Here is a 25,076-nt window from a genome sequence, read left to right as displayed (position 1 = left end):
AGAATGAATGGTAGAACGAGCCCCCATCACATCATCTCAAGAACAGCGGGATGACGAGCTAATGAACTCGTTATCTTGAGGGAATAAACATTTCCTTGTGAAGAGAGGTTGATTAACTCCTCGCTGAGAAGATGGGGGTAAGGAGCTGACTAACTATCATGAATGCTAACTCAAGAAGGCCGCTCAACCGATAATGCTGAGAACCAGAGAACCAGATGATGCAACCTGCTTTCCCTGTGGTAAATGAAGCTGGTTTTCTTCTGACGACAGGACAACAGTTAAACCAGCTGATGAACTCATGACAGAACACAAGTTCACTCACTGGTTAGTGCGCATCACTGCCAGGGATAAATTAAGCCAGTTTCTCACAACGCTTTAATGAATTTAGAGTAACTGAGCTTGTAACTAAGTAACTGGGTCGTACTAAACAGTTAACTAACCTGTCATCATGAGGAAAAGGTCTCGTTATCTCACGATAATTCAATAATTAACTTGTGATGTTGAGGTTATGGTAATAAAAAGGTCGTTGGAGGGACGATAAACCGTCGCCTCAGGATCAGAAAGTGTTACTGGATCCTGAAATCAAAAATAAGATATACAAGGCATGCATGTGTACTCTGAGGTTCAAAGAAACCCCCGCTCACATGCAAAGATACCTGAAACTGTGAGAATAGTTTTACAATAAGAACATCACAACCTCATTAATCGTCTCCATGGAAACATCTCCTGCGCTACAGACGTCAGCGAGTGCTTGTGACTTTCTTTGTATTTATTTACAGATTGTGAGTGTGCGCACAGATCGCCTGACAAGCTCAGATCAGGTTTTCAGGCTTTTCACGTCTCCACTGAAACTGGGACATCTGGGTTTCCTTGTCGTCTTTATAGTTGGAGAACACGTGTGCGCTAATAGAAAGGTGACGCGCTTCACCAGCTTGAAGCACTCAAAGCTTTACAAGTTACAATCTGCATGTGGTGTTTTACGCATCATCCTCTGTTAAACATGCTGCTGCTTGAGTGTACATGTAGTTTTGCTGATTCAATGAGAAAAAAGGGACTCTTTTTTTTCAGAACCCAAACTTGCGCAGCTGTGAATGTGTCATCCTGACTCTTTGTAGGTTCTTTGCTGGTTCAATTTTAGTCTCATTTTATCAAAGAAAGCGAGTATGGACACTTAGCTGTCTCACAAACCAAGCAAGCTAGCGGCTACATGGTGCGGACAGACGTTCACTTCTCATCTGAGCAGCAGTTTTTCACTGAAAATGTGACCTGAGACCTGTAAGTAAGCATATTGCTAACATGGCCAACAGGAGTGCATATTTCTACATTCACTGCCTCCTCTGATCCTGGACCAGTTTGAAAGTTATTGTGTGCTCGTTGGATTCCCCAAAGAGCCAATTAGCTCAAACATCTGGTTCACAAGGTTATAAAGAGATGAGGCTCGCCGCATTCAGGATGATACCTGTTAGCCTGCAGGGAACTGACCGCTACAGGTACAGGAGGACCACCACCCTCGCACTGTTGAGAGGTGTGTGTGCGTGTGCGTGCGTGTGCGCACGCGTGTCACTAACCATGATGCCACTGTCGGTCTGCGTTTCCTTGTAGGTGAAGTTACAGACGGCCCAGGCCAGGTAGTATGTGGACATGCGGGGTGTACGGGCGAAACGGTTGGTCACCCAGCCGTCCTCGTCAGACAGGGAGCTGCTGTCCACCGGCATGTTGGACAGAGACGTGTACTGGGGGTCGTGGTGCAGCGTGAGGGAGAATGTGGCCTTGTAGATGGGCTCGTCAAAGCAGGGGAAGGCCTTCCTGGCGTGGATGGGACTGAACTGGGTCACCGCCAGGTAGCTGGAGACAGACAGAGACAGAGACAGGTGAGAGAAGACAGAGACAGATGGGAGGAGATAGATACAGGAGAGGAGACAGAGACAGGTGGGAGGAGATAGGTAGGTGGGAGGAGACAGACAGGTGAGAAAAGACAGACAGGTAAGAGGAGACAGATAGGGGGAGGAGACAGAGACAGGTGGGAGGAGATAGATAGGTGGGAGGAGACAGACAGGTGGAAGGAGATAGATAGGTGTGAGGAGACGGAGACAGGTGAGAGAAGACAGAGACAGGTGAGGAGAGACAGAGACAGGTGGGAGGAGATAGATAGGTGTGAGGAGACGGAGACAGGTGAGAGGAGACAGAGACAGGTGAGGGGAGACAGAGACAGGTGGGAGGAACCAGACAGGTGAGACGAAGCACTGGTAAGTAGAGGCGCAGGGAAATGTAAACTGATTATTTGTAACATTTCTTTTCAGGGTAACAAGCTGCATTTTCCCCAGAAAAATTTACTTAATTGATTCATTCTCTTAGAAAAGAAGAAACAAGAAACAAAACAGGAAGTTAATAATGAAATACTTTTGGGAACAAAGACGGGAAAAACTGTTGATTCTTGAAATGGATATCAAGATAAAGGCGTTTTAGTTCGTTTTTTCTGAGAGTTTTTGAGCGTCACAGCTTGTAAGGTCACTCAAAATCTTGCTACGTTGTTTTTGCCTTGAATACATGAAGGAAGAAGCTGAAAAAGATCCTCGGAACAAAATATAGAGAGATAGTGCAGTCAAGCGGAACCAAAAATAGAGAACCTGAATAAAATAAACCTTAATACCCGAGACTTTACGTGGCCCAGACGACAGAACATCAGAACCGACCCAGAAAGATCAGTGTTGGACATCAGACGATAAAAACCACCTGAAGAACTCTGAGAGATTTTACTGGTCCAGGTGACCTGGCTGTGTCTGATGTGTTGGGTCAACAATCTCACCATAGCACCTCTGTCACTGTGCATCTGAGCTGACATCATCATCATCATCACCCTCATCTCCTGTTTGCTTTCACATGTCCAGCTCAGGTTTGAGGTAAATCCGACCAGGAAGTGTGACGCTGCTGTCTAAACCCTCCAAACGCAGCTCAGGAGAAGCTGAAGGTGGAATCAGAGTTCAAGGGGTTAAAAGCTAATCCTCTGAAGTCGGAGTCGACAGGTCTGCAGACAGGAAGACGTCTCCTTCTTGTTCAGTCTGAAAAACGGCTTCACTGAGAGATAATCCACAATAAACACCGGAAACTTTCTGATTCCTCGCGACTTGTTTAAGCTGAGTTGAAAGTTTTGCTATCGGAGCTTTGTGACGTGGGCCTGTCAGTCAGCTGACGAACACAAGAGGACGTAAAACTCCAGGAAATAATCCCTCCGCTAACTTTGTTATCACTCGCCGGCGTTTGAGTCCCGGTGTTTGTGGAGGGGGAGATGAAAGGCAAGAGAGGGAGGAGAAGAGACCAGAGCAGAAGAAGAAAATGAAGAATTAAAAAACAGTGGCAGAGATGAAGACAGGAGGAAATAGAGAACGATGATGGTGAAGGAGGAAAGGGCTGGGGATTAGGAGGAAGAGGAACATGAGGCAGACAAGCTAGAGCGCAGAGGAGAGAGAAAGGAGGGATGGAGATGAGGAGACAGACGGGTGAGATGGAGATGGGGCTGAGATGACACGATGTACAATGAAAGATACAAAAGAGAAATGAACTTGAGCAATGAGGATGAGATGATGTGAGTGTCACAGTCTGAACGAGCCCCAACGCAGATTTTACTGATTCAACAGTGAGAAACAAATCAAAACACTGCCAAAGTAACGACATCACGATGCTGGCTGTTCAAAGAATGAACAGAAGTCCTGTCACGTCTTCCCTCAAGATAACAAGTAAACAACTTTTAAAATGCCTGTTTTCTGAATGGAGTTTGGTATTCAGCAGCTACAGGGGGCGACATGTTTGTTCTCCCTCAAATGTTCAAAAAGCTTGAGCCACAACAAACGGATCCCGCTGGTTCCCAGTAGCACCAGCGCTCAAGCGGTGGAGGCACCAGTGGCAGCTGTGGTCTGAATGCAGCCTAAGTTACAAAGGCATTTTACATAGTTACAGATTATATTCTCAAAGAATTTGAGTGGGCGGATCCCGGCTTTGACATCATGGGAGACGGTGATGTTAGCCACGCACCACGCAAACCAAGCCTGACGCCTGACTGCAGCCCCACAGTTCAGCTGCTCATGGAAAGAAAGGCCAAACAGGAGGAGTCAAAAGGCCACAAAAACTCCATCTGTAAGAATGAGGAATGAACTGTGACAAATGAGATACTGAGCGGAGGAGAGTTAAACTGCAAATGAAGGAAGAAGCAGGAGGAAGGGAAAATAGAGGGGCGCCATGAAGGAGGGGATGACAGACAGGAATGTCGGAAAGAGAGTGGAGAGGAAGGATGAGGAGCAGCTGGAAAATACTGACAGATAAAACGACTCGTCGAGGTGGATGAGTTGAGAGGAGAGGAAGATGAGCAGGACAGGGACAAAGAAGTGGACGAACAAGATGAGTGACGGGTGAAGACGAAGAACGATGAGGACAGAAACAGAGATGAAGGAGGGAGGAAAGATGAAGGAGGGAGGAGGTAAAGGAAGGAGAGTAATAAACAGAGCGAAGAGCGACAGATAGAGAGGGAGAATCATGGGGAAAACCTGAGAGGGATGAGATAGAGGGTGTAACACACACACACACACACCTCAATGAATCCCTACACACACGTGTGGCATGACAGCTCACATGTACCAATGCCAAGGTAATGTTTGTTGTCATTGTAATCCTGAGTGACAGCCAAGCCCACAGCGTTGCCCCGGACAACACACACACACACACACACACACACACACACACACACACACACACACACACACACACACACACTCTCACACACACACACACACTTTCACACACACACACACACACACACACTCTCACACACACACACACACACACACACACACACACACACACACACAGACACACACACACAGAGCACCGCTTCATGTGGTGTCCTGAGAACCTGGACAGAAAAATGAAAATGACATCATTTCCTGCTATTATCATTGCCATTATCTTGTCAGGGAGGCGGCACAGCTCACAGGTAGAGTGGCCTTCTAGCAACTGAAGGGTCGCAGGTTCGATCCCCACTTCCCCCCGGTGTCCATATCCAAGTGTCCTTGAGCAAGACACTGAACCCCTGATTGCTCCTCATGGCCCTGAGATGGACTGGTGACCCGTCCAGGGTGAACCCCGCCTCTCACCCAATGTCAGCTGGGATAGGCTCCACCCCTCTGACCCTTAATGGATAAGAGGTGGAAAGTAGAGGGAGAGATGGATGGATGATGGATAGGGGGGGGGGTGGATGGACGGATTATCTTGTCAGGAGACCCCAAAAATGAGGACACAAACACACACAGATGTGGAGATGTGACTGAAAAGGAAACTGTTGAGTCAGGTGCTTTTCTGAGCGGATTTCTGTATCTCTCTCTCTCTCTCTCTCACACACACACACACACACACACACACACACACACAGATCTCCTTAAGCGTCATCTCAAGTTGCACGTCAAAAACACTGCAATGTGTGTGTGTGTTTCTGCACTATAGATTTACACTGACAGCTGATTCATCATCTTTCCTGCAAAACAAACAACTGCCAGAGGGGGCGGGGCTTCATTGGTTCCGCTTCACTTCTGCTCATTAATATTTGTGGAGTGATGAAAAGTCAGGCTTGGTCTGACTCACAGGGTCAGGTGTCCACGACAGATCAAATCCTACGGTCAGCACGAGGCAGCAAAAGTCAGTCGCCCAGTCAGGAAAGTAGTTCCGGCTACGTGTCTGATTCTACCACTACAACGTCTCCTCATGTTAAACTGGTATTCATCACCATGGTTACACACAACCCTCCTGATATTAATGCAGGCAGAGACGGAGCTACGCTAACACTTCCCACCCACTACCAGTCATTGTGCTAAGCTAACTAGCCTGGGTCTGAGTTCTGTTGACTCATGAGCCAATGAAAGACTTCTCCCTAGTTTGTCTTTCAGTTTCGTGACATGAGGTCACATACGTCGTCAGATCCGAATCATTTGTGAAATTAAACTGTCAAAATAAACAATTTCAACAGTAAACAAGTAAACTGGGACGATAAACAGGAACATCATAGTGTTGCAGTGCGCCTATAGCTAATATTTGGAGGGATATTTCTGTCAGACACCTCATATTATGTGTGTGTGTGTGTGTGTGTGTGTGTGTGTGTGTGTGTGTGTGTGTGTAGGCTCCAGCTGACAGCCATGTTAGATCAGGACCCTCAGAGACGGCGGTGAGTGGGTGAGGGCACTATTGATCTGAACCATCTCATCTCAACACTGGATTACTCCATCAGCTTGAGGAGGCGGGGGGGTGGTGATGAAAAGAACAAGTCCATCTAGTGACCAATCAGCTTCTTTCAGGCCTCCATTAAAAGTCGCACCTAACCTTCGTTAACCATCTGTCTCTCTCGTTAACACCCCGGCATCTCCCATCAAACCATGGCTCGTTAGCCGCCGTACGGCTCCTCGTTAACACTAATTCCTCTCCTCGTTAAAGAGAGGCTGCTCTGTGAAAACAGTTTCTCTCTTGTGAAGAAAAAAAGAATCTCCCAGGATCTGAAGGAGGACGAGAAGATGGTCTGCTTCTCGGGTTGGTTTCAGGCATGTTCTGCTTCACAGGAGAGGAACGATACCGCAACCCAACACGCGTGTTTTTAATTATGTTTCGGTAAACAAAACATGAACAGGCAGATGCTGCCAGACACAAATAGATACGAGCACAACACTGCAAACATACACAATCAGAGATGGCTAAAGAGAAAATGTGCTAAAGAGAAAATGTGCTCAAGAGAAAATGTGCTAAAGAGAAAATGTGCTAAAGAGAAAATGTGCTCAAGAGAAAATGTGCTCAAGAGAAAATGTGCTAAAGAGAAAATGTGCTCAAGAGAAAATGTGCTAAAGAGAAAATGTGCTCAAGAGAAAATGTGCTAAAGAGAAAATGTGCTAAAGAGAAAATGTGCTAAAGAGAAAATGTGCTCAAGAGAAAATGTGCTCAAGAGAAAATGTGCTCAAGAGAAAATGTGCTAAAGAGAAAATGTGCTCAAGAGAAAATGTGCTAAAGAGAAAATGTGCTGTGACGTATTTTACTGGAGACAAACGATTCCTTTCATGCTGATCAACTGATCCTCAAACGTGGGCGACATCACGGGTTTCCATGAGACAACAAACAAACCCCTTTTAAAATGCTTGTTTTCTTAATGGAGTTTGGAGTTTCACAGGCCACAACTCTTCATGTCCTGCTGCTTCATCAAGGCCAAAGAGTGACGCCATCTCAACAGAGACGTTTTCTGCTCCCAGTTCACCCTCTGCTGACTTGAACATGGACGAATTATTAGCTCCACTACGAAGGAAATTGGATCAGTGCTGAAATGATCCGTTCAGTTATCGAAATCTGACAGACATCCATGTACAAGCTAGAAATAATACAAGGTAGAAGTACACATTCTTCACTGTTGTTACTGCATTTCTTTCAAAAGAATTCAACAACGTAATATTATATGCAATAAGCCACATGTACAGTGACGTATCCTCCATGGACAGGAAGCTCAGGGACCGCATGCAGCAGCAGGTACAAAACATCTGGAGCACGGTCATCGCCAACTGGTGGTTGTACTAAACTGCCAGAGGTTTTTTTTTCATTGTTATGCAAGTTTTGGGGGGTTGTTTTGAACTTAGGACCTAGCTGTTTTAATCATATTGCAATTTGTGACGATCTTCGTGAAAAAGCGTGGATCTGACTCAATAAAACTGCTTTTCATATTGGTTCCAATTAACTGACACCAAAACTTGTCTTTCAAGCGTAAATGAAACGTTCTGGGACGCTTCATTTGTAAACATGCAGTGTAGTTTTGATCCACAGTGAAACTGTTGTGACAGTTGCACTTACAGTTAAGAATGTTTCGAAAAATGATCCGAAACCACAGAGAGAAACTGCAGTAGCACAGATGGACATCAAAGACACGACGGATTATTGCTGCAGCACTAGTTTCTCCACACACACACACACACACACACACACACACACACACACACACACACACACACACACACACACACACACACACACCAATTTAATCTGCTGCTGAGTCTGAACGCCGTTTTATCTTATGTTAGTCACGTCAAAATGTCACAGCAACAATAATATCTAACCCATCTATACAGCCTTTACCAGTGTGTGTGAGTGTGAGTGTGCATGTGTGAGTGTGAGTGTGCGTGCATGTGTGTGTGCTAATTAATTCTCACCCTCTCAACATTTCAGCATTTAAGCCCAGCCTGGGGTTTATAGTAATTTTAGCACATGATTTTAGCTGCGCTGCTGCATCATGCTAATCCCTCAGCTAACAATGAGCTTTGTAAACACACACACTCACACACACTCTCTATATTACTGTGTGATATAGAGTGTGTGTGTGTGTGTGTGTGTGTGTGTGTGTGTGTGTGTGTGTGTGTGTGTTCCGTAGAGAAGAAGGTGAAATATCTGGGTCTTGCCTGAAGGAGTGGACTAACATGCTAACCACTAGGCGGTGCTATGATCGGTTCAGCTGGTCGATGTCTTCAGGCCAAGACTCATCAAAAATGAGACCATGTGGAGTCCAGCAACAGTTTCTAACCACTAGGGGGAGGTCATTTGTCCTTTCCTTTTGCCAGAATGACTCATCTGACCCTTAGCTTAAGGCTCCGCCCCCCAACTGACCGGCTCCGAGGCTCTAAACACTGCTCACACACACACCTTGACGTTCTCTCAGTGTGTGGCGTCTCGTCTCAGCTCTACTACCAGAAGCTGCAGCTGTGACGCTGAACTGACAGGTTGGTGTATTGTGATCCGGCTCTGCTAATCCATCAGCTGTTCTATTGATCCAATATTGATCTAAACTGCAGCTCCCAATCAGTTTGTCAACCCTGATGGTCTCCAGGGAATCCCAGCAAACGAGTACTTCAGATGCGATTCAGCTCCTTGTGGACAAGAAGATGATCTCAAGTTTACGTCGTGGTTTTATGTCAATCGCCCTCAGGAGGCGCTTGTTCAACTGTCTAGACGTTTGCCAACCATACCATGACTTGTTTGAGCTTGAATTTGTTATGTTTGACCAGCAGCTCCGGCGTGTGGGGTGATGTCACAGCTACTCCAGGAACCTCTTTCTTTCCTGGTGGAACATCAGGACAAGTGCTCTCCCACCTCGGCGGCTTCCTGCTTTCCAGACTAAACACACTGAGACATCTGGCATGACAAAGATCCCTAACCAGAGGTTGAGATATAAATGATTATATTATTATTATTATGTAAATAATGAGTTCTATTACCTCCTTTACAAACAATGACACTGAGATGCTCAATTTGGGAGCTAACCGCTAAAGTTCGTCTGTGATTTACAGAGCAACGGAGAAGTTCCTGACACAAAAACCATCAACAATGAAGATTTTATTCTTAATGAAAAACAACTTGGTGTAAAAGCACCGTACCCTGGAGAGCACCTGCCTCTGCCAGGCCGGCTCAACCAAACTCTGTGTAAAACATTGTCATTTTCACAATATGACACTTTCGTCCCCAAAATTAACTTCTTCTTTGACCCATAATCCACCCCTCCACCTGGTTTAGTGAAATTCAGCACCGTAGTTCTTCATAACCCTGCTGACAGAAATCAGGAGTACAAACATCCCTGATCACATGACTTCCTCAGCGGAGAAAATGACTAATTCATGATCAAATTAATGTTTAACTGATACAAGTCTTACACACGCCAAATATGGGCATAGATTTCTTCCTCAGACCAATAAGAAGTGAACTCTTCTTATTCCATCATTTCATTATGACTTCCTGCCATCACAGGCTGGTACACAAACATACACAGGTGGAGACCAAACACACACACGTGCATGCGCACACCCACACACACACACACAAAGTGAAATAATGAATGTATCAGCACAGTGTCTGCTTCCCATCAGCACCATGGGGAAGAAATCGGATGAGCAGCAGAGGCTTATGGGAAATTCATAAGGAGGAACCGAGCAGCGTGTGTGTGGGTGCTTGTGTGTGTGTGGGGTTTGATGGGTGGAACACACACACAGTTTGTGTGTGTGTGTGTGTGTGAGAGTTAATCAATGTCATGGATGTGAAGCTCTGACCTTTTCTAGTCGAACCACCTGCTGCAGCACGAAAAACAAGTATGTTCAGAAGTGTGTGTGTGCATGTGCGTGTGTGTGCATGTGCGTGTGTGTGTGAGCATACCGTCTCTCTCTCTGTAGGGTGTATGAGCTCCTGAAGAATCCCAGAAGCTCATCCTCGATGGCAGCATCAAAGCTCACGTTTAGCCGGTAAACTCTCATCGGCTTCAGCTCGCGGTGCAGCACCACCACGTGCATCTGATTGGCCGGGAAGGAGAAATGGCGGTGGATGCGCATGGCTCCACCCCCAGGCCGGTTAGCAGAGCGGCTGCCGGTGCCACCTTCTGCTGTGACAGTCACTCGATCCACCTGAGAAGGGACAAAACCAGAATCATCGGCATGTACACTGGACTCCAAGTGGTATCAACATTTCTGTTGCTGTTATCCAGGTGTCAGGAGCTAGCTAGCATGCTATGTAGGCAAGACACACCTGTCAGCAAGCTGCTGGAAAGGTTACCTGCCCATCACCCATTCTTATTTCAGTCTTTGATTGTGTTTAGACCAAAAAAACTCACACAGACCAGTGATTGCAACCATTACAGCAGCTCCAGTTCAACTGTGTAAGACCTTCACTTCACCAAACTCAAATCGCAAACCATGCGTTTTAACACGTTGCCCCGTCGTCCTGCTGACAAACGATGAATCAGCAGTCACCCAGGCGCCGCTGCTGGAGATGTTACAGATTGGGTTTGTCTGGGACTGCTGCGGGTAACCAGCGTTTTTGACACGGAGAAGAAGAAGAAAACAGATGTTTTCATTGGCTGGTTGGACCTTCGCCGAGAGTGAAGCAACAAATCCTCCAAACAATCACTGGTTCATGAACTCCACAATAAAAACACCATAGCAATCAATAGTTTGAGGCTTTTACTGGCAGGACACCATTGCCTCTGCTGTCCAAAAGTCAAAACGCGTGTTTAAAACTGCAGCGCATGTCTTTAATGAGCCTTCAATGTGTTTGGAGTGGGAGAGAAGGTAACGTGACTGTCTTAAAAATATCCAAAGTGAATCGTTGCATTGTTCATGCTGAGCTGCTCCTGCGGGGAAAACCAGCAAAGTAGTTCTCAAAAGACTCGAGGCTTCTAAGAAAATGTATTTTCAGTTTGTTTAGGACGGAATTACACATATTTTGAAGGTTCTCGGGGGAAATGACAGGAGGAATCTTGGCAGGCAGGAAACTGTATCTGTTTCTATTTCTACTTGTGCTCTCAACTATTCGTGACACAATCAGTTGTTCTTAACAGAAATCCTGCAACCCGCTGATGGACCATGACGGCCATCGTGACTGGAATAGAGAGACGTCAAGCACATCTCCCAACTGGAAAACATTTTAAAAACAAATTAGCAAACCACCAAGAAACAAATGTTTTCAGCAGGATTTATGCTGCTTTCAAGACAACTCAAAAGTTGGGAAAAACAAGCTTTGAGTTGGCAAAAATGAATTCAACGATGTCTCAGAAATTCCTGGTCACAAACTTGGCCTTGGCGTCACTGGCAACTACAGACGCATCATAAACTCTGTTGCTGATATCAGCAGATAATGGTCATGTTTAGACTGATCAGTAGGGGTGACTTGTTTTATACCGATAACATATCGGCATATGGGTGGTCAACCAACACCTTTGGGGCTCACTACTGCCACCCAGTGTTCTGGAGTGTGTCCCTCCTGTTCGCCCTCTAAGCTGACTGAAGCGTGAGAATTCAAATTGAAAGTGCAAACACTCCTCCAAGGACGCTGAAACGATCTGGAAAGAAAGGTCCCCAACGTTCAAGACTTTGGATGAACCCAGTTCTCATGGATCTACAGCAGCAAAAGAAAACAAAACATCCAAATCGCCTCTGAAATGAGCAGAAGGGCATGATGGGAACTCGTCCGACGCCATTGTGAACCGTGAGGAACCTCTGCACTGTCACACACCGGCAATCCTCCGTCAATCAAACTGTGTGCGTGCGTGCGCGTGTGTTCTTTGATGAATGAAGGGATCGATAGGAATGGAGAGCCTGCTGACACACAGAGGAAACGTCCGGGATTAAAAGGATGTTTTTCACGCCTTTCTGGTGAGTCAGCGAACGCAGCGCCGCGATGCCTTCAGATCCAACCCAACTGCCTTTAAGACGCTTTGCTGGTTAGTTTGTCAGACATTTTAATATTGTTCTATCACAGGTCGAGCTCTTGGCAAGCTCATTTTTATTGAAACCAAATGATGAATGCATCAAAACCGCCACTACTACAATAAAACGCTCCTTTTTATTTCTCCGTCCACTGTCTGCATCTATCTTTACCCACATTGTTGTTTTCTGGCCTTTCCACATCCGACCAAATTTCCTTTTCATATCACATTAACTCTGACGATACCTCCGGAGACCTGCCTGGCACCCAACAACACCTTTTAATTCACACACAAAAGGGGGCTGCAGGCTTTTTAATTGGCCTCTTCCCAAATTGGACAGATTATCTCCCTGTCACGATAGCCGGGATGGCTGGCCTGAAAAAAATCGCATTGCCCAGACGCTTCTCTGAGGCTTTCTCTCACCACACGCTCCTCTACACACACACAAAAAAGAGCTGAAGCAGCAACTTTGACGGTAATTAGCCTCGTTAAGGAAATCTCTGAGGCCAAATCTGGAAATAAACATTCTTTGTTAGAGAGCGGGCTGTTTTCCAACACAGAGAACACACCAAATAAGGCAGTTAGCTCAGAGGGACTAATCGGAAAAGTTATCTGTGGATTAAAAACGTTAACATCCCTGCTGCTGTGAAGATATCGACCGGAATCTGATTGGATGATGGACTAAAAAGGGGTGGAGCAACCCTGAGTAACAGACTCCACCTATGATACCACTACGCCGAATGAACAAGGCCGCGGCCTCGGAGAAGTTTAGCCTTGGCTGATCCCATCCAAGCTGCATTCAGAATACAAGCATTTTAGAAGTTGTCATCTGGTGGACAGATGTGATGATAGCATGAACAGGCACTTGATACAAACCTGCATCGTGACGTCGTTGCGTCAGCCTTGTTTTGATCGGTTCATTATGATTAAATGTCAGCCTAATCGAAGTTAGAAGCCTCATTTCCCTACAGGACACCACTGAGAAACTCACCAGGCTGTTACAGCCTCACATCGTCTCTCCTGCCGCTCACAGTCAATCACCTTTCACATCAGTTCCGTCACCTCAGGCTGTAGTACACGTTAGCTGTAACGCTAACAAGCTAGCTTTCTGGGAAACACTGGATGGAGCAAGACAGGAAGTGCATCAAAATGTGATTAGACAAATTAACCCCACAGAAACTAATAGAGGAGCATTAACTCGGTCCAACGTCAGGACACAATTATCTTGACTAGCGTCTCTTGTCATTTCAGACCATTTTCAGGCTCTTAGGACCAAGACAGGAAAGACCACGATGCCGTTATCGCACCAAAGATGTTTTCTTGAGACGATCCTGCGGCCCCACACCGTACGCCTGAAGAACGGATCTTGATTCTAGATTTGTTAATCTTGCCAACTGTACTGACGGTGCGATGTTGATTATCGTCTCAATGCCGGCTGAAGACCGGGTGACTAACGGCGCTCCATCTCTACAACATGTGTTGTCAGAGGTTTGGTTTTGTGTGAGCTCAGCGCAGGTGTGTCCAGTGTGACAGAACCTCCAGTTTGGTTGACCCGCTGGGGTGAACTGCAGCGACGCCCCAGGAGTTGAGCCCAGCTCTCTGGCGTCGTGGTCGGGGGACAAACCATAGCTAGCCAGGTTTTTGAAAACATAGAGGAAACTGCATTTTACTGCAACACCCAACCTGTAGCACTGATGAATACTAGTCTGTGGGGCTACATGAGCAGGTCAGTCGAGCTTGACCAGGCCATTCAACTGGACTTCTGGTTTTGTCCCAAAATACATGGACAGGGAACAATCGATTGATTTACCAAAGAATGTCCACCTCTGGAACGGTGGGTGGTGGACTCCAATTTAAAGACTATTTAAAAAAAAAAAGACTCTCCTTCTGCTGAGACGACATCAAGTTTACCTCATCGTCCAGAGACGCATTGTTTTCACCTGCGTCTGGCTCGCCATGATGGCCCCCGCCCCACTAGGCTCAAGAGGTTTATGTTTCCCAGGCTCAACACCTCAGCAGAGAACACATGTAGAGCAGCAGGGGCGACTGAAGCGTCAACACATCAGCCATTCCACTGGAGACCACATTACCGAGGTGTTAGTCCAGGAACTTGACTCACTCGGACACACGCACATTTGAGAAGTCCAGTTTTAGTTGTACCAACATCATAAAGTGACCTTTTTATCATGATGCAAACGTACTGAGACACTTCCTGTGCGTTAATGCCTCTGGATTTCCAATAACATCCTGACCGAGTTCCGCCCTACAGGCCTCCGTACCTCAAGGCGGTCGGCGTGCAGCACGATGAATCTGGTGGCGTTGATGCACTCCAGCTCGATGCTGACCTCCCCGGAGAAGGTGAAGTTGTCCATGTAGACGGCGAGTCGGAGGTCGTAGTGCCGTGGCCTCACCGAGCCTGGCAGCCGCGAGTTCCTCCACGGCTGCACCACCTCCTCGTCGCCCCTCTCCCCCGCCCTCTCTCCTCTGCTCCCATTTAACTTTGCTGATCCTCCGGCGCCCCGTGATCCCAACTCCCCTCCAGCCCCGTCGCGCCCTCGACCACCGCACTCCTCGAAACGGACGCTGAGCACCACAGCCACCGCTGTCACAATGATGAGCGTGAGGATGGACAGAGCAAAGCCCAGCACCAGTCGCTTGTGCACCGTGATGTGGCGCTCAGTGGTTCGAGGCCGCACCACCACCGACTCGGCCCACTGATCCGAGAGGCCGCGGCCGTTGCGCATGGCCCCCGGGCTGCTGTCGTTCAGTCCCATTTAACTAGAAATGTCAAGCAAAAGCACAGAAACGTCCTGAAGGTTCAGACATTCATGCTCAAATTCTTTACTGCGCCTGAAACCCCAGCAGCTTCCTGTCTGCGAACTTGAACTCTGACCTCGGCGCTGCTGGACCGTTAAGAGCGTCCTTCAGCTCTGACTGGAGGCGGAAAATCAACACTGCCACGCGTCTTACATTTCAGGCAACAAAACTGACAAGCCAGAAACGATGAGATGGTCGTGTTCTTGTTGGTTTTGCGGTGGGGGGGGGGGGGGGATCAATGCCGCATGGCTTGATTTCAAGTGTAGAGGAGGCGCGGAGGCAGCGGCGAGGAGGAGGCTGTTGAGGATGTGGCCATACAGCGAGCGGAGCATCCATAGACGTTCGCCTGAGATCAGCTGGGATGAAAACCTCCACACGGCCTTAAATATGAAGTCTTAAAATCCCATTCAAGTGATGGAAATCCTCATTTTGGACTCAGCGCTGCATGCGAGACTAAACAGAGGAGATTTAAAGCGGCGCCTTGGTGGCCCCCGGTACTAATAAAGTTAATTTCTCTTCCTCAACTGCAGGAAAGCATAAATAAACCCCCCTCGGACTATCATGGAGTTATGATGATGATGCAAGGGGAGAGGAAATCCTTTCACACAACATGGGGTCAGTATGCAGGCTGTATGAGCAGGTGTCCGTCTCAACGGCTCAACAAACCCTCAGATGCTGCATCCGAATGTGTTCACTGTTTACCTTTTCTCTCTTAACGAAGGGTTTGTTGTTTTGGAGTCTATTAATTCTCTCCAGGAACAAAGTTTCAACTTGCTTTAAAATCTATAAAATATCAATATAAAGGATTTTAGGTGTAGCTGAAGACCCGCTGGAGCTCATGAGCTGAGGTTAATAACTCTTCCCCCGCGGCTGGTCTCTCTTGAGGGGGTTAAGTGGATAATTTACGGCCAGCATGTGGGGTTATTTCACTGTTTCAGTCCGGTTCCCTACCGGCTCTAAACGGCTCAGTTTAAGAGGCCGGAACGGATTAAAGAGGGATCGATACCCGGGATGAATTGATTCAATTGATTCCATCCAGCTGAGGGAAAATCCCGGTTTTCTCCGCTGACACCCTGCAGTCCTGCCCGTTAATGAGATCAGTCTGCTGTTAAATAAGCCGGTAAAGATCCAGATCCACTCCCGGGGCAACTTCTCCCCTCGCCCGCGTTAGGGAGCCTCACGGGTCCGCTCCCCCCGGGTTCCGTGAAGCCTCCCCCGGTATATTATGAGAGGAGACTTCCCTCCGGCTCCAGCCAGTGCTACCCTGCGGCGGTCCACCCCGGGACCGTTACAGTAAAGTCACGGATCCGTTAAATGTCAGTTTGAACGATGACAAATCCGATGCGCAAAAGAAATCTGCAGCTGGTCCGTTAAAACACCGAGAACCCGTCACAAACAACATGTCAGGTTCAAACACAAAGTGATTTACTCCCTTTCTGTTTCGTTACCGGGGACTGATCCGTCAGAGCTCTGTCACAGATCCGTTAAAAGCGCAATAAATCCCCCTCAAAACACCACCGGATCCGTTTCCATGGAGTCCGAAGTAGAAAGGAGCCGTGTCAGGCGGATTATCCCGGGTGAACGCCGGCCACGAGCCCCTCCGGTGCTCCCGTTATCTCACCGGATTCTCCTCAACTTTTTTCAGCCCGCAGAGAGCTGCGCCGCGCTCGGTCCCCGCTCCCGGTGGTGATGGAGGTGAAGCCTGCTCACATCCCTCCATCCACTGAGGATGATGATGATGGGGATGATGATGGAGGAGGAGGAGGAGGAGGTGGAGGGGAGGTCCGCTCGCGGGTTTGAGCACGAGCCGCCGCAACCGAGAGGCACGCGCCGAGAGAGAGAGAGAGAGAGAGAGAGAGAGAGAGAGAGAGAGAGAGAGAGCTCCTCCTGCCCGTCAAATCGACTCCATTCTTCTTCTATTCTTCCATTCTTCTTCTTCTATTCTTCCATTCTTCTTCTTCTCTTCTGGGTTCGTTCCAGACCAGACAAAAGATCATTAATGATGAAAGAGGCTCAATCACGCCGCTCATTCATCTCCAGCAGGAGGGAGCGCTGAGTAGGGGAGACCCGGGCTGTTGGCTCCCTCGGCCTTTTTAATTATTGGCAGGAAATGAACAGTCTGCTGAGTTTATCATCTCTGCTCTTCCTCTGGCTCTTATCTCAGCTCTTGAATTATTGAGGGTTGTCAGCACACAGCTGTATGGGGGGGGGGGGGCACTGAACATCAGCACGTGCTGAGTGTTCTGAACACTACCTACACGTTCTGTCAGGGCTTCCATGCTAATGGCAACTCCAGCCGTTCTCCATCCAGTGGTTCTCCACCACATAAACCAGGTCATGTGTGTATTTCCATCAGTAGATGGCGCTGCAAACAACAGTACAACGGCTGTATAACAGATGAAGAAAACCAGGACACGAAGACAAAAGTTAGGAATGAACCGGGAAGACGATGGCGGTCGGCTGATCAGTCATGTGACCCAAAGATTCCCCAGGGCAGAGTTTACTCCAGTCTGTCTGCGTTCCTGATCACATCACGTTAACAAGAATGGAACACGCACGAGCCGGAAACACGCTGAAACCACAGGAACGAGATAAGACCCCGACATAAACAGAGGAACCTTCCGATCAGGGCGACTCCACAAGGCTCGGCGTCACTGAGGTCACGCCACACGGCTTCTCCATGGCAGGTCTTTGGGTGGTGGTCGCCAGACGCTAACAGAGAAAAGTTACGGCTAAAAATGGTAAAACTGTCAAGCAGACAGTTGTGGGAAAAGTACACAACCCAGTACTTGAGTCAAAGTATAAATACTTCCGGTGAAATCTCAGAGCTTTTCCAGTGAAATTTTCAATGAAAGTTAAAGATTCACTTTTGTAAAGTACATTTTCTTTTTACATTATGTAGTTTTTAAGTATTTACATATGACATACTGCAGTACTTTGCCTCAAGTGAAGTATATTTTGTGTGTCTCCGCATGTCTCCCAAGTTTTGAGAAGTTTGAAAATCATCGACTTTCAGTCATGGAAAGTAATTAGTATTTAAATGACAAGTTCCAAGGGTTGAACTCAGAGGACTCAAAGTAGCTTTAGATTTGACTAAAAAGTCATTAAAAATCATTTATATTCAACTTTAAACCAAAAAACGATTAACGCTTATTTGTGTGTGTCTGTGTGTGTGTGTTTAAGGTCAGGTGTTCCCCTGCTGTTACCAAGGTGACACTGACAGACATGCGGCTCATTAACATTCGTGCTGCCAGCTGTCTGATTGGCTCTTGACACAGCCTGCTAAGCATTTGATTGGCGATCTCACGAGCCATTAATTTTACAGGAGTCGGTGTGTTCGGTGTGTGTATGTGTGTGTGTGTGTGTGTATGTGGGGGTGCTATCGACAGCAAACTTTTAGAATATCCGTTAATGGGGGTGTACTGGGTAAAAGTGTGTACTGTGTGTTCTGTCACGGTGACAGCGTGCTCACTGAAGCTAACCACTTGTTTTCTTCTCGCTGTCAGACGCTTCACTGGTCAGTCTTGAAGCAGAAGCGCGGTGCTCTAAGTTTATATGTTCTCTGGTTTAAGATGTTAAGTGTCTGCAGGGTTCCACCGGGACCAGCAGTCAGAACGGTTCCATCTCCCCCCTGAGGGTCCAGCCATCAGGGGGTGCTGCCTTCACTCTTCACCTCCCTCACTGGACTCTTTCTAGTCGCAGAGAAGAAAACTGTTCAACAATGAGTCATGGTCCAATCCCAGTGGTGGAGGGGCGGGGCAAACGCTGCAACCATCACCCCCGACACGTAGGAGTGTTGAGCAACAACAGTACTTTGATAAATACTCCCTATCACAGCAACCACAGCACTTGTAGTGCTGGACACACACCAGAGGATGGACGGGAGACTCGGGTTCTTTGGGGACGTTCCTGACTGTACTGCAGTTCTCCGCAGTAGTCTAGATCAGCTGTTCGGACCAGAAAGTGCTACCAATGAATATGAGTTTTTGTAGGAATACAAAGGATGACCTGGAACAGTCGGACACTGTGGAGCCCAGAGCCTCACACCCTCCCGGATCACGAAGCCTTCAGAGCCATCGACTCCTTTTATGACAGCTGAAAACAATCCTGTACTCTTTTACAGGTCCGCATTTTACTTTTCTTACTACTTTTATTGAATTCCACTCATTTTATTGTTTTTATTGATTTATTTTGTCTCTTTACTGTCTACTTGCTTCTGTGCAGCACTCTGGGACTACAGTCTGCTAACAGTCCAATATAAATAAAGACAACCTACTTGGGAGCCTCCTCCAGAGATGGCGCCAGTGGGCACCAGTAATAAACGCACTACGGAAGCAGGGAGACGTACCAGACACAGCAGCACAGTGACGGAGGAGCCGATCAACCGCTCCGATGATTCTGGTGCACATTAACAACTCCACGACCATCCAGGCAAACTTTTTTTATTTACGCTGGAGTGTTAGTTTGTCTCTGCAACACCAGCCAAGACTGTAATGACCATTTAACCCTCTAGGGGGCCACTAGCTAGGCTTGAGATTATTGGTGCTTTATTGGACGGACGGACGGACGGACGGACGGACGGAGACACACACACACACACACACACACACACACACACGCACCATCTCCCTGACATTGCACAGCCAATTAGAGTCCTATTCCAGCCAACTGGATCAAGGTGGAAGATAGTGAAGAGAGAGAGAGATAGAGAGAGAGGGAGAGAGAGGAGAAAGCAATAGATAGAGAGAGGGAGGGAGGGAGGAAGAGACAAAAGAGAGGAAGAGAGAGAGGAGGAAAGAGAGAGAAAGAGACGGACAGAGAGAGCGAGAGAGAAAGAGGAGAAAGAGACAGAGAGAGCGAGAGAGAGAGGTCTAAGTGGGCGGCGCACTCCTCTGCCTCAGGGTAGATTGGTGTCAAGTGCAGAGAACACACAGTAGGCAGAAAATGTAATGAATGTGTATCACTTGTTAGGAAAAGAGTGTGTGTGTGTGTGTGTGTGTGTGTGTGTGTGTGTGTGTGTGTGAGAGAGAGAGCGAGAGAGTGAGTGAGTGAGTGAGTGAGTGAGTGAGTGAGTGAGTGAGTGTGTGTGAGTGAGAGAGTGTGTGAGGGAGTGAGTGAGTGTGTGTGAGTGAGTGAGTGAGTGCGTGTGTGAGCGTGTGTGAGCGTGTGTGTGTGTGTGAGTGTGTGTGTGTGTGTGTGAGTGTGGTCTCTGCACTTGACACCAATCTAGCAGCAGCAGAAGCAGCAGGCGAAGACGAATAAAGAAGAGAAGCGAGCAGGTCGGAGGGAGAAGAGATTTAAAGCTGAACAGACACAAACATCAATATTTTAAATTCCTTGAAAGCATAAATCCCTCCATGATTCATCGAGGGATGGTGGAGGAGGAAAAGATGCAGATGTAGACGCCGCGGCGTCCCGCGGTCACGACAAACACAGGCTGCCGAAGCAGGACTTAGCTTAGCGTGGAGTAGCATCTTTGTTTAGACCTGATCAATAGAAGATGAATTATCAGCTGAGATCAATAATCTGGAGTGATCGTAGAAGCAACAGCCATTTTCCTTTGTGTCTTCCAGGGGTTCTTCCTGTTCATCCCAGTGTGTGGAAGGTGGGATCCCAGGAGCCCCTGGAGGGAGTTTCTCCAAATCCCCGCCAGCGTCCACTGGGACTGAAGGATGAACTTGATAAGATTTTCTAGTAGTATAGAAACCAGATACTGCAGTGGTGGAAATATTGTTACTCAAGTACTGCACTTGAGTACAATGTCAGGTATATGTACTTTACAAGCTTATTTATATTTGAGGTAACTTTGTACTCTTAACGCCACTACATTGGAAACCCATCAAGTACTTCCTTACTTTTACTCATGTTGTTGAGACTTTTATCAGAGAAGTAGTTTTCCTGGATGCTTGTACTTTTACTTGAGTAAAGGAAGTGTGTACTCCTTCCATCTCTCCCTTCAGATGCGAGCAGAATCACAACAGCTGGATGGAAACAAAAGTCCCACCACTGATTCTGATGCTCAGACCTTCAAAAAGCCGACCTGCAGGTCACCAGGGGGTCGTGACCTCAGGGGACTAGACTTCGATGTCACGAGTTCCGATGACGACGTCTGTGTGATGTTGAATCTGTCGACAGCTGATACTTTTGTTGATTTGTTTATCATAAATTGTCCTCCAAACACTCAAATTTTAGCATCCCAGTCATGTTTAACACCATGATGACTTCATACCACATCGCTGTCTTCAGGCCTCCACGCCGGCGTCAGCAGACAGCCAGCGCTGTTCTCCACCTACTCGACTAACAACGCTGAGCTGTTCCACTCTGAGCGTTCACCGTAGTTTTGTCAGGCTCTTAAATTGTGTCCTTGCTCGTAAAGTGTGATATCTTCACAATCATGCAAATCCACAGTTTGCTGATGTTATCCTGGCGCCCCGTGTGACAACGGGTCAGACAAGAACGCCTTCGCTCCCCCAGAGGAATCGAAATAAAACCTGTGTCGTCACCGTGAGAGCGCCGGGCTCGGCATCCCAACAGGACAACAGCAGCTCTGATTCGCATTTTCAGCATCTGAGCTCGCCATTTGTTGTCTTTTTGAATCTTCTCCCTGGATTTCTGAGCAGAAGGCAGCGGAGCCACATCAGAGCGGAGAAGACCAGCAAAACGCTGCAGTGTGTGTGTGTGTGTGTGTGTGTGTGTGTGTGTGTGTGTGTGTGTGTGTGTGTGTGTGCGCGCTACACCTATCAAAGAGAGGAGAGAAGTAATCTGTTTTACATTTGTACAGCTGGCTGGCCTGTCATTTATCTTCCCACTGCTGTGTGTGTGTGTGTGTGTGTGTGTGTGTGTGTGTGTGTGTGTGTGTGTCTACTTAATGTTCACTATATAAATTCATACACTGCCCTGCACATACATTAATGTTTCTAATTTGTCAAGTGTTTGTGTTGTTATCCCCCACAATCCTGCATGCAAACTTGTGTGTATGAGAGTGTGTGTGTGTGTGTGTGTGTGTTGCTCTGTGTGACACTGATTAAAAGTGAGAGGTTTTTGATTGCTTGGACCCTCTGTAGAGTTATTAGCATAGCAGACACACACAGACACACACATGCTGTGTTTCTCTTCTACATTATATGTAACAGGATCCAATCTCGGGACTCGATGCGGCGCTAACAAACTAACGCTTCACTATTCGTGCTCCATATTCAAATTTATGCAGATGGCGGCGTGTAAACAGTGAATGAGCTGTTTGTGTGAGTTCCCTCCCCGTATTACTGTTTTAATCTCCTGGGAGTGTGAAAAGGTAGCAGGGCTAATAACCTTTATATGCAGCATTTATGTAGAAAAGTGTTTTTGTCTGGTTTGATCAGATGAGTGTGAGGGCTTGATACCATCCAGTTACGATCAGCCTCAGAAGACGAGTGCGTTCAGCTCAGATGCTTTTAAACTCCGAATGAACACTGAATTGGGGGACCTCATCCGTGAAAACTGGCTTTAAGTGGGTCAGCTAAACCCCACCCTCCTCTGGCTGGACCTGTTAGCGTCTGCACTTATCTGGTCAAACATTTTCACACATTATAATATGATAATGATGACATGACAACTTCCTGTTGGACTACAAAAACACCTCATCCCTGAGATGACAACTTCCTGTTGGACTACAAAAACACCTCATCCCTGAGATGACAACTTCCTGTTGGACTACAAAAACACCTCATCCCTGAGATGACAACGTCCTGTTGGACTACAAAAACACCTCATCCCTGCGATGACAACGTCCTGTTGGACTACAAAGACACCTCATCCCTGAGATGACAACGTCCTGTTGTACGACAAAAATAGCTCATCCCCGTGGTCCTCCATTACACTTGTGGTTTCAGGAACAAGCCTAATTCCTCGTTGCCATAAATAAAGGATCTGTGCGTAGGATCTAGTAGGATCTGTGCGTAGGATCTAGTAGGATCTGTGCGTAGGATCTAGTAGGATCTGTGCGTAGGATCTAGTAGGATCTGTGCGTAGGATCTAGTAACATCCAGTCCAGTGAAGTCCCTGATTGTTGCCCTTCGCTGTAGGGGATCTGACGCTCACCTGCAGGCTAGTTCACATACAATCCTGCATCATTCAGAATTTACCTTCTGAATCTTATCACAGACTAAAATGGGTGTCTACCATCAACAACCACTTTGTGCATCCGTCGCAGGACCGACACGGATGCACAAAGTGCCACAGTTACTTTTGCTTCTCATGAAGACCTTAGCTAGCATAAATAATGACTGCTTCTCAATAAGAAGCAACTACACTGACATCCACAGGGCCAACATTAGCCCACAAACACAGCTAGCACAGCAGAAAAACTCAGTCAAGCAGGACTGAAGTCTCTGGGAATCCTGTTGCCGTGGTAACAGAGAGGCTCATGTTAGCGGTTTCATGGAACGGGGATGTCAAAGTTGTTGGGTATGAGCCTAACATTAGCTCCATCACTAACAGTTTAATACCCAAACTTCAGGAATATTCCATTACTGTCATGTGACCAGGGAGGCGCCGTCTTTCACTGATAACACAGCAGCAAATTCATCACTTAAACCGCCCGAAAGCGGTTGAGGGAAGCGGAGATAACAGAGGAACGTCCTGAGGCCACGTCTCTGAGGAACACTGGTCCATGTCCCATACAAAAGAGCAGGAACAGAAACTGTCAGAGGGGCATGAATCTATCCAGGTAATCCCATTAATCTCATTGGTTTACAGTGACTGCTGCGAGCGCTGGTTATTGAAACTGAGACTACTGAGCAGCAGGTATTGACACACTGGAGACGCACTGTTCATGGCTCAATATTAACGTGTTTAGGAACTAAAGGAGACAAACAGTGTGTTCATTATTCTAATTTCCTTTAATGGCTGCATGGTTGATGCATCACCATCTGGTGCACACACACAACCACACACTGCTGGGATAATGCAGCCATCCAATCTAATGACGGCGTGCCGCCCGTCTTAACGAGACTTGGTTTGCCGCCGTGGCGTCCACCTGTGGACGACCGTCAGAGACGCCTGGTAACAACAGATGATGCACTCTGAGCTGCAGCAATTTAACGGAATTTCAATAAACTACACACAGGAGGCGCCGCAACCTCATTTGGAAGTGTTGTGAAGGTTAGCTTAATTTGGTTATAACTTTATTCAGGTTTCATCTCACGTTAAACGGATGATATTTGAACGAATCATTTTACTTCCCTAAAATCCCTGAAATGTTACTTTTCCCTTTAAATGCTGTAATTCGTGTTCAGAGGTGTTTCAAACTGCTGTTGTTGCACACAACAGTCCGAGATGGCGGACCTGCTTATGGGAAGCTGTGGCACGAATCAGGCAGGGGTCGCCATCTTGTCTTTGTGGAAGCAGAAGCGACCATATATGGATGAAACAGAGGAGTAAACTGGCCACATTCTGAAGCTAACTCAGGTTTATCTGCTACTTTCTCCTGCACAAGCACATCATTTACAAAACAATCACGCTGTACAGGAGAAAACTCAGACGTTAAAACAGGTGAGCAGCAGGGTCGTGTCCCCAGAGACTTCCGTCCAATCACAGAGCAGCTTTTAAGCACCTTTCAGGCATGAATACGAAGCCAAGCCTGATGAGGAAACTAGCTCACTGGAGATAACCGGCTTCCCGTTGCTGTGGAAACGACTCAAGTGTTTGTCCTTACAAGCAGTTTACCTCAAAGGATGGGTGCTCTGAAACAAACAACCCACAGTTGTGATCCATCGTCTCCTCGGCTCACTTAAAAGTAAATGTGATGTCGGGTTGCCAGATAATAAATAAAAAGGCCGCCGGGTTGCCAGGTCATCAGTGAAGCTCTCTCCCTGCAAATTGGGTTGTAACTCAGAGCAGTGAGTTATGTCAAGTATGTGCGAGTCTAAATGTGAGTGTGTGTCAGTGTCACACTGAGACAGAAGCACTTGAACTAAATTGCCCCCCCGGTACCCACAATGCATCTGGAGCTGGCAGTGGTGAGTGTGTCTGT

The 25,076-nt window shown here is 47.2% G+C and overlaps 1 protein-coding gene across 6 annotated transcripts in view; it reads right to left on the bottom strand.

The window, feature by feature from the left end:
* The window catches only part of LOC147262606 (thyrotropin-releasing hormone-degrading ectoenzyme-like), a 129,453-nt gene extending 112,551 nt beyond the window's left edge, over positions 1 to 16,902 (bottom strand). For 5 of the 6 annotated variants that reach the window (XR_015112427.1, XR_015112426.1, XM_086201627.1 and 2 more), the window contains exons 1-3: positions 14,527 to 16,902; positions 10,204 to 10,448; positions 1,569 to 1,845 (exon numbers count right to left, since the gene is read on the bottom strand). Coding sequence is in view for 4 of the 6 variants with exons in the window: in XM_086201627.1 (XP_086057753.1) it covers positions 1,569 to 1,845; positions 10,204 to 10,448; positions 14,527 to 15,021 (1,017 nt within the window). In the remaining 2 variants the exon portion in view is untranslated. The remainder of the gene's footprint in view (positions 1 to 1,568; positions 1,846 to 10,203; positions 10,449 to 14,526) is intronic. The other variant, XM_086201626.1, reaches the window with a different exon arrangement.
* Positions 16,903 to 25,076: the final 8,174 nt, after the last annotated feature.

This window comes from Aulostomus chinensis, chromosome 4, assembly GCF_037954235.1.
Source record: "Aulostomus chinensis isolate RoL2024-O1b breed Wild chromosome 4, RoL_Achi_v1.0, whole genome shotgun sequence".
In the NCBI taxonomy this organism is placed as follows: domain Eukaryota; kingdom Metazoa; phylum Chordata; class Actinopteri; order Syngnathiformes; family Aulostomidae; genus Aulostomus; species Aulostomus chinensis.
The sequence above is the reverse complement of the archived record's forward strand: the minus strand, read 5'-3'. Positions and strand labels throughout refer to the sequence as shown.